The sequence below is a fragment of the Coregonus lavaretus genome (genome assembly GCF_964263955.1).
Source record: "Coregonus lavaretus genome assembly, contig: HAP1_SCAFFOLD_592, whole genome shotgun sequence".
NCBI classification, from domain to species: Eukaryota; Metazoa; Chordata; class Actinopteri; order Salmoniformes; family Salmonidae; genus Coregonus; species Coregonus lavaretus.
Genome location: NW_028162326.1, coordinates 293719 through 304226, shown reverse-complemented (window position 1 = coordinate 304226; position 10508 = coordinate 293719). Strand labels below are relative to the sequence as shown.

At 42.5% G+C, this 10508-nt stretch overlaps 1 protein-coding gene and 1 pseudogene across 2 annotated transcripts; both read left to right on the top strand.

The window, feature by feature from the left end:
- The first annotated feature begins 420 nt into the window (after window positions 1-420).
- LOC311119357 (NACHT, LRR and PYD domains-containing protein 12-like) lies at window positions 421-10064 on the top strand (annotated as a pseudogene). The gene is made up of 9 exons: window positions 421-652; window positions 5222-7139; window positions 7248-7502; window positions 7684-7857; window positions 8150-8317; window positions 8460-8630; window positions 8805-8978; window positions 9135-9181; window positions 9307-10064. The product of its transcript is annotated as an NACHT, LRR and PYD domains-containing protein 12-like (transcript).
- Window positions 809-3323, top strand: LOC311119359 (protein NLRC3-like; the record flags this gene model as incomplete). Its single annotated transcript, XM_084194077.1, has 1 exon — window positions 809-3323. One exon carries the CDS (start codon window positions 809-811, stop codon window positions 3017-3019), a length of 2211 nt encoding a protein of 736 aa, XP_084050203.1. The 3' UTR covers window positions 3020-3323.
- Window positions 10065-10508: the final 444 nt, after the last annotated feature.

The window sequence follows — 10508 nt, the reverse complement described above, 5'->3', positions numbered from 1 at the left end:
GTGTTATGATAAAGGATAGCCTGTACTGCAGGTCCCTGTGTGTTATGATAAAGGATAGCCTGTACTGCAGGTCCCTGTGTGTTATGATAAAGGCTAGCCTGTACTGCAGGTCAATGTGTGTTATGATAAAGGCTAGCTTGTATTGCAGATCCCTGTGTGTTATGATAAAGGCTAGCCTGTACTGCAAGTATCTGTGTGTTAGGATAAAGCCACTAGCCACTGTCTGTAAGATTTCCAGTCATTTAAACTAATGAAAAATAGGAAATAAATGAATCAATATTTACAATTATCTTACCTTGCCATAACCAATGAACTAAGGACCTATTAGCATACTCAAATGTTTCTGTTTTTGTTGTCAGACTTGCTCCTAATGTTGTCTCTCTGTCTCTCTCAGGGGGAGGAGACTGACTGTCTGATATCATGGATCAGACTCCTCAGTCCCTCGTTCGAGCCCAGGACTCTGGTCCTTCGCCCTCCATTATGTCTCAACCTGCTCCTCCACCGTCCTCCATCGTGGCTCAACCTGCTCATCCACAGTCCTACATTATGGCTCAGAGTGGTTCTGTTGTTGTTGCACCCCAGCTTGTTGGCTGCAATGTTACAGGTTCAGTTTATCAAAACATCAATGTTACTATGCCTTCACATGGTGCTGGTAAGACAATTATTGATTGTTCTTTTTGTTATAATAGAAAATAATACCAAAACAAAAAAAGAAAAAATTATTACAGAAATGTTGATTTATTTGCATAATGACCTTAACAAATGAAGGTAATAAAATGTATAATATATATATTTTTTAGATGAAGAAATGATAAATGTACTGGACAAAAACAAGTCCAACATGAGGAAGAAGTTTGGGAGCATCTTTGAGGGGCTTGGAAAACGCGGAAACCCAACACAGCTTGACAAGATTTACACAGAGCTCTACATCACAGCTGGGGAGAGTGAAGGGGTTAACAGAGAACACGAGGTTTGGAAGATACAGAATACGTCTCGAACTAAAATATATCAAGACGATGCAATCAACTGCAATGATATCTTCAAACCCTTACCTGGAGAAGAGGTATTCATTAGAACTGTGCTGACGAAGGGCATCGCTGGCATCGGAAAAACAGTCTCAGTGCAGAAGTTCATCCTTGACTGGGCAAAAGGACGAGCCAATCAGGATGTAGATTTCGTCTTCACCCTTCCATTCATGGATTTGAATCGAAACAAATACGACCAGTACAGTCTGTTGGAGCTCCTGAGTGACTTCCACCCCGTACTTTCAGATATAGAATACACAAAGAAGGTGGTCGACGGTAAAGTCCTGTTCATCTTGGATGGTCTGGATGAAAGCCAACTTCCACTGGATTTCCATAACAACAAGAGGTTGTCTAATGTAACCAAGACAACATCAGTGGACGTGCTGCTGACAAACCTCATCAAGGGGAATCTGCTTCCTTCTGCTCTCCTCTGGATAACCTCCCGACCAGCAGCAGTTGATAAGATACCCTCCGACTGTTTTGACCGTGTAACAGAAGTTCGGGGATTCAACGACCCACAGAAAGAAGAATACTTCAAGAAGAGATTCAGTGATGATGAGAACCTGTCCAGCAAAATCATCTCACACATAAAGACATCAAGAAGCCTCCACATCATGTGCCACATACCGGTCTTCTGTTGGATTACTTCCATGGTTCTTGGGAAAATGTTGAGCAAAAAGGACCATGGAAAAGTCCCCCTGACTGAGATGTGCATTCGTTTCCTACTCACTCTGACAAACATGAAGAACAAGAAGTATAATGGGGAAAACGAACCAGATTCTCGTGATCTGTCAGAGTCTGACGTACAGATCATTCTGAAGCTTGGAAAACTAGCCTTCCAAAACTTGGAAAAGAGCAATCTGGTGTTTTCTGAAGACGATCTGAGAGGGTGTGGCACTGATGTCAAAGAAGCCATCTTGCTCTCAGGGATGTGCACAGAGATCTTCAGAGAGGAGGACCCAATGTTTCAAGCAAAGATGTACAGCTTTGTGCATCTCACCATTCAAGAGTTATTTGCAGCACTCTATGTTGCTTACTCATATGCCAGTGAAAATGTCAACCCATTTTGTTTAAGAGACTACCAAGAGCTACCAAGAAGAAATTACAGTGATTCTGGAGACACATATTTTGGAGACAGGGATGATGACTACAGGGATGATGACTACAGGGATGATGGCTACAGTGATGATGGCTACAGGGATGATGACTACAGGGACGATGACCACAGGGACGATGACTACAGGGACGATGACTACAGGGATGATGACTACAGGGACGATGACCACAGGGACGATGACTACAGGGACGATGACTACAGGGACGATGACTACAGGGACGATGACCACAGGGACGATGACGATAGGGACGATGACTACAGGGACGATGACTACAGGGACGATGGCTACAGGGATGATGGCTACAGTGATGATGGCTACAGGGACGATGACTACAGGGACGATGACCACAGGGACGATGACTACAGGGACGATGGCTACAGTGATGATGGCTACAGGGACGATGACTACAGGGACGATGACCACAGGGACGATGACGATAGGGACGATGACTACAGGGACGATGACTACAGGGATGATTGCTACAGCGAGGATGAAGACTATAGGCCACAATACAGAGGTTCTCAGCAGCAGCAGAAAACACTGCATGACTTGCAGAGGAGTGCGGTGGATGAAGCTTTGAAGAGCACGACCGGTCATCTAGACCTCTTCCTCCGCTTCCTTCTGGGCATCTCACTGGAGTCCAATCAGATCCTCTTGAAATGCCTACAGCTCCAGACTGAGGGAGACAAAGAGAGTATCCAGAATACCATCCAATACATCAAAGACAAGCTCTCAGACGAAAAACAAAGACAATATCCCTCCCCAGAGAGGTGCATCAATCTCGTCCACTGTTTGATCGAGTTGAACGATACCTCGTTTGTGAATGAAATTAACCTCTTAACTGTTACGGCAAAATGTAGATTTCCACGTAAATAGACATACCCAAAAGTAACTGCTATTCATGTGTAATTACATGATTCTGACATGCAAAAACTTGGTATATTTGGAAAGAAGACATCTGGAAGATTGTGAGGAAATGATCAGAAGATAGATAGGAGTTACATAGTTCAGAATACACAAGATCAATCACACACAAAATAGCCGTTTTTTTATTTCTTTTATATTCAAAGTCATATTTCAATGACAAATCAAATCAAATTTTATTTGTCACATGGGCCGAATACAACAGGTGTAGACCTTACAGTGAAATGCTTACTTACAAGCCCTTAATCAACAATGCAGTTTTAAGAAAAAAAAGAAAAAAAAAGTGTTAAGTAAAAAATAGAGAAGTAAAAAATAAAAATAGCAAACCATTAAAGAGCAGCAGTAAAATAAAATAACAGTAGGGAGGCTATATACGGGGGTAGCGGTACAGAGTCAATGTGCAGGGGCACCAGTTAGTCAAGGTAATTGAGGTAATATGTACATGTGGGTAGAGTTAAAGTGACTATGCATAGATAATAAACAGAGTAACAGCAGCGTAAAAAGATGGGGTGGGGGTGGGGGGGCAATGCAAATAGTCTGGGTAGCCATGATTAGCTGTTCAGGAGTCTTATGGCTTGGGGGTAGAAGCTGTTAAGAAGCCTTTTGGACCTAGACTTGGCGCTCCGGTACCACTTGCCGTGCGGTAGCAGAGAGAACAGTCTATGACTAGGGTGGCTGGAGTCTTTGACAATTTCTAGGGCCTTCCTCTGACACAGCCTGGTATAGAGGTCCTGGACGGCAGGAAGCTTGGCCCCAGTGATGTACTAAAGAGGGGGTTGGGTGGGGTGTCAGATACAAGCTACAGTACCAGTCAAAAGTTTGGACACACCTACACATTCCAGGGTTTTTCTTTATTTTTACTATTTTCTACATTGTAGAATAATAGTGAAGACATCAAAACTATGAAATAACACTTATGGAATCATGTAGTAACCAAAAAAGTGTTAAATAAATCAAAATATATTTCATATTTGAGATTCTTCAAAGTAGCCACCCTTTGCCTTGATGACAGCTTTGCACACTCTTGGCAAAGACATCAAAACTGGAATGACTAACACTAAACCTAAACTTTATCTGTACAGTGACTCACATAGGTGTGAAGCACACACAATGCAAACAGTAACACTCTGGAGACAAAGGTAGAGGTGAGAACCACAACATTTTAACAATGGCCATAAGAGTTTAGTGGCCTCTCCAATGTTACAAGGATGAAACTTAGAACAGCAAACAGTGAACTAATATATATAATATATATAATAATAATAATAAAATAATATATGAAACATAGACAATAACTACTTTGGAGTTATATAACATTGCAATTACTTGTTACATAGGCCTATGTAAACTAAATCCAAAGCACAAAAAGCTGACAACTTATCAAAAATGAAATACATATAGTAAATTAGCTATTTAAAGTCATGAAAATAATTTACTTACAGATCTAAAAGTGGATCCAATCCTTCTAGAAAGCAATCTTCGTCGGCCGAGTCGAAATCCTCGTTGTCCAAATCGCTCCCCTGATCCGAATCCGACTCCATATTTTATTCTAAGCTTCTATGTCGGTTACTTATTCATAGCTGCCTTCTTTTTAGGCTTCTGTTCGATATTCTTAGTTTTTACCTATTTACTTCTTCTTCTTGAGAAGCCATCTTTTATGCTAAAGCGATTAAATTAAAGCGATGAAATCTGTTTACAATGTAATGTAGCGTGCTCGGTGCGTCTCGTCTCTGAGCCAGGTAGCAGTAGTTCGCAGCACGCATAGAAGGTTCTAGAACTTGCTTTGTCCCACCCAGGTCAACTGCATATCCCTGGAAAGCTTATCTCGTTGGTAATGGATGCTTACAGCACGTAAGTAGGCATCGTCATATTTTTTAATGCGCAAAGATATAGTCACTCGGTGGACATTCAATGTTGCCATTAAGTCATACATCATCAGATAACATAGGCTAGATTTGTTCTTACCAACCTAAGGATTAATTTGATACCCCCCATGTAGCTATAGCTCAAACAGACCAAATCGAAGCTTACCTTGTAAGATGTTTGATGTTGGGTGTAAACGTTGTATAAAATAAACATTTTGACTCTCGGGGCTGGTGATCAATAACGGTAGGTCACAGACAGACAAATAAGACATTCATATGATCTGTGGAGTCCCGGCTTTCAAGGGCAAACACAAGTCCAACATGAAGAAGAAGTTTGGGAGCATCTTTGAGGGGCTTGGAAAACGGGGAAACCCAACATTGCTGGACAATATTTACACCGAGCTCTACATCACAACTGGGGAGAGTGAAGGGGTTAATAAAGAGCATGAGGTATGGCAGATTGAAGATACGGCTCGGACCAAAGCATTTCAAGACCATGCAATCAACTGCAATGACATCTTTAAATCTTTAGACCCTAAGACAGAGGAACATAATGACAAATCCCAATCCAAACAAGCGGTACCCGTCAGAACTGTGCTGACAAAGGGAATCGCTGGCATTGGAAAAACGGTCTCAGTGCAGAAGTTCATCCTTGACTGGGCAGAAGGAATAGCCAATCGGGATGTAGATTTTGTCTTCGCACTTCCATTCAGGGACTTGAATTTAATCAAAGATGACTACAATCTCTTGGAGCTCCTGAGTGACTTCCACCCTGAACTAACAGATATAAAGGATGCAAAGAAGGTGGTCGACTGCAAAGTCGTGTTCATCTTGGATGGTCTGGATGAAAGCCAACTTCCACTGGATTTCCATAACAACAAGAGGTTGTCTAATGTAACCAAGACAACATCGGTGGAAGTGCTGCTGACAAACCTCATCAAGGGGAATCTGCTTCCTTCTTCTCTCCTCTGGATAACCTCCCGACCAGCAGCAGTTGATAAGATACCCTCTGACTGTTTTGACCGTGTAACAGAAGTTCGGGGATTCAACGACCCACAGAAAGAAGAATATTTCAAGAAGAGATTCAGTGATGATGAGAACCTGTCCAGCAAAATCATCTCACACATAAAGACATCGAGAAGTCTCTTCATCATGTGCCACATTCCAGTCTTCTCTTGGATTACTGCCATGGTTCTTGGGAAAATGTTGAGTGAAAATGACCATGGAAAAGTCCCTAAAACTCTGACTGAGATGTACATTCGTTTCCTTCTCACTCTGACAAGCATGAAGAACAAGAAATATAATGGGAAAAACTAACCAGATCCTCGTATTCTGTCAGAGTCTGACGTACAGATCATTCTGAAGCTTGGAAAACTAGCCTTCCAAAACTTGGAAAAGAGCAATCTGGTGTTTTCTGAAGACGATCTGAGAGGGTGTGGCATTGATGTCAAATAAGTCTTCTTGCTCTCAGGGATGTGCACAGAGATCTTCAGAGAGGAGGACCCAATGTTTAGAGCAAACAAGTACAGCTTTGTGCATCTCAGCATTCAGGAGTTCTTCGCTGCACTCTATGTTGCCCACCTCTTTGTCAGTGAAAATGTCAACCCGTTTGCATCAAGAGAGAACAGGCTACCAAGATCGAATTACGGGTATTTTGGAGAAGGTGATGACTTCAGTGAGGACGAAGATTACAGGCCACAACCCAGAGGTTCTCAGCAGCAGCAGAAAACACTGCATGACTTGCAGAGGAGTGCGGTGGATGAAGCTTTGAAGAGCAAGACCGGTCATCTAGACCTCTTCCTCCGCTTCCTTCTGGGCATCTCACTGGAGTCCAATCAGATCCTCTTGAAATGCCTACAGCTCCAGACAGAGGGAGACAAAGAGAGTATCCAGAATACCATCCAATACATCAAAGACAAGCTCTCAGACGAAAAACATAGACAATATCCATCCCCAGAGAGGTGCATCAATCTCTTCCACTGTTTGATTGAGTTGAACGATACCTCGTTTGTGAATGAAATTCAAAGGTTCTTGACATCCAAAACCCCTGCTGAGAAGAAGCTGACGCCTGCACAGTGCTCGGCGATGGCATACGTACTCTTGATGTCAGAGGAAGTGTTGGACAAACTGGACGTGAGAGAGTACAACACGTCAGATGAGGGGCGTAAGAGGCTGGTCCCTGCTGTTCGATGCTGCCGAAAGGCTATGTGAGTTGAAGTGTTGATGTGTACAGTATGTCACTGTATGTCTTATAGCCATTTAATTAATCCTATACTACATCCACATCTCCCATAATAAACGTCTCTCCTCTGTAGACTAGCGGACTGCCGCCTTACAACGAGTTGCTGTGAAACGGTGGCATCTGCACTACAGCTGCCCGACTCCCAGCTGAGAGAGCTGGACCTCAGCGGCAACGCCCTGTTGGACCTGAAGTCCCTCTCTGTTGGACTGAGGAGTCCCAACTGCCGACTGGAGTCACTTAACCTTAGCCATATCAACATGGGAAGATCAGGACCAGAGCTTCTAAAGGCTGTGCTGATGGGCCCTCACAGCCAGCCACTTGTGTTGAGGTGAGTGCTATGCCTGGAACAACACACAGCAGAACACTTTTCAACAGTCAGTAACCTTCCAAATCTACTCTGGCAAAGAAAACAAACAATACATATAATGATAAACAACTTTAAATGATGGTGGTATGCATGTTGGCAAGTTTGAACAATTCAATCATTTTTTGGGGGTTGTTTCACACAGACTCACCAGTTGTGATCTCAAAGATGACGTTTGTGAAACCGTTGCCTCGGCTCTCCAGGCAGCTGGCTCATGTCTGACAGAGCTGGATCTCAGCTACAACAAACTGACAGACACAGGGGTGAAGCAGATCTCCAGTGGTCTTATGAGTCCACACTGTAACCTGAAGATACTGAGGTGAGTAATGAACATGTTTAAAGGGGAAGGTCAGGATCAATAGAAGGGAAATGCCTGCAATTTTCAAAATTGTCAAATCAACTCCATATGTGGTTTGACATTAGGTGATTTGTTCATTTATGTAAAAACATTGCACACATGCCCCTATCACTTACCATTGATTGTTAGCTAGCTTCTTAGTCCAGGATTTGGCTTAATGTGTCTTGAAACTGGCCCTATAGGTTAATTTATTCTTGATTAATGACAGCTCCCCTTTACATTTAGTTAATACATGTTTTTTCATGTTGGACAGACTGACTGGTTGTGGGGTTACAGAGGAGTCCTGTGGAAGTTTGTCCTCTGCTATAGCAGTCTGTCAGCTCGAGGAACTACGTCTGGGCTGCAACAAACTGGGCGACTCTGGAGTAAAGCTGCTGTCTGCTGGACTGATGGATCCACACTGTCAGATACAGACTCTGGGGTGAGAAATAAACCGTTATGTTTAATCTTCCACATGTTACAGTAGAAGAAACCTTTTATTACCGCATTGTTAAAACTATACCGTAACAATGGAAACACCAAGAGAACGTAGCGTTAAATTCTCTCCCTTTTTCCCTCCCAAGGCTAAGGGAGTGTAATCTCTCCAGACGTTCCTGTGTCTCCCTGGCTCCTGTCCTGTGGTCATACTCAGTACTGAGAGAGCTGGACCTGAGAGACAACAGCCTGTGGTACTCTGGAATGAGGCTCCTCTCCGCTGGACTGAGGAACCCCAACTGTGCCTTACAGACTCTTAGGTAGATTACACATTTGATATTGTGAAAGCATACTGTAAACTTCAGAAAACAGTCAAATAGGAATGATTGAACTAGTGAACTGCACTGCACTTAAATGGAATTTAAATGTTTTAACTTAAAAAATATATACTCTAGCAGTTGTTCATTGTTTTATGCTGTCTCTTCTCTCTGTAGGCTTTCTGGTTGTCTAGTCACAGAGAAAGGCTGTACGTTTCTTGCCTCTGCTCTGGAGTCAAATCCCTCCCACCTGAGAGAACTGGACCTGAGCTTCAATCACCCAGGAGACTCCGGAGTGAAGCTGCTCTCTGCTAGACTGGAGGATCCACACTGTAGACTGGAGAAACTCAGGTAAAAGGAAATGTAGTTGATTTGACTTTTGCTTCTGTTAACACCTCATTGCTCAATGGGAATTCAAGACTCTAGTTTATATAGTGAAATCATCAAGGCAATCTCCACTGTAATCAGGTTCAATAGGCCCTACATGACTCTTTCTTTGTCCCACAGTTTGGACCATGGTGGAGAGTCCAGAATCAAACCAGGCCTGAGGAAATGTGAGTCATCAAACTACATTTAGGAAAAGAAAGCTGGCTTTTTAAGCACCTAAACTTTTATAAGCAAATTGTGAAAATAACATAAAACACATGTGTTTCTGTTTTTCTGCCTTGTCTTGCTACAGATGCCTGCCAGCTCAAGCTGAACGATATGTCAGCAGATAGTGACCTGACTCTGTCCGAGGACAACACGAGGGTGGTGAGGAGAACGCAGGTTAACCGATATCCTCATTTGGATTTCTCGGATTCAGATGACTCAGATCGGACAAAAAAGTTGGATAAGTGGGCCAAAGTACGCTGCAGGGAGCCCCTGTCTGATGGTCGTTTCTACTGGCAGGTTGAATGGACTGGCTGGGTTGACATTGGGGTGACATATACACCCAGATCGGTTACTGAGAAGAAGAGGTCTTGGGGGCTTTTCTGCTGCAATGAACAGTACACATTTATTCATAATATCAGGTTCTCAGTTGTGCCAGTACCCAGGCCGGACCCAAAGTGTATAGGAGTGTATCTGGACTTTCCGGCCGGCGCTCTGTCCTTTTACAGCGTCTCCTCTGGTACACTGACCCACCTGTACACATTCCACACCACGTTCACTGAGCCCCTTTACCCTCAGTTCAAAATCATGTGTGATGAGAGGGAGATATTTGGCTCAGTTAAAATCCAAACTCTGTGAATGAAAGCAGCCATCACCAGAGTAACTGAGACACATTTTTAATAAATTTTATTTCTGTAATTAGATTTAGTCTGTGTTTTTTGGGGGGAGATTTTAATTTAACTTTATTGATACCCAGGTGGGAAATCGAAATGGTATACATATATACATACATTGATGATGATGTAAATAATGATTAATGTCAATAAAGTTTTGTATGGAACTGAGAGTCATGTTGTTGTGTCTCTGTCTGATATCAAGTGATGAAGATTACATCCACCTGTCTCAAACACATCATCACTCAGAGTGATGACATCAACCTGTCTCATCACAAATACACCTTCACTCAGAGAGATGACATCAACCTGTCTCATCACAAATACACCTTCACTCAGAGAGATGACATCCACCTGTCTCATCACAAATACACCTTCACTCAGAGAGAGGACAATGATGTTTTGATTAGAAAATGTTATGTAATAAACGTAATAAATATTTACCATTCACACATCGTTCAGCTTTGGGTGGAAATGGTCTTTGGAAGTTGTTTGTTTATATTTGTATTATTGTATTATTGTTGTTGTTATGTTTTGATTATTAATGTTTTTAATGATTCATTTGTGTAAAAGCTATTCAAGTTTAGTTGAAGCAGCTGAAACCAGACCTGAGTCT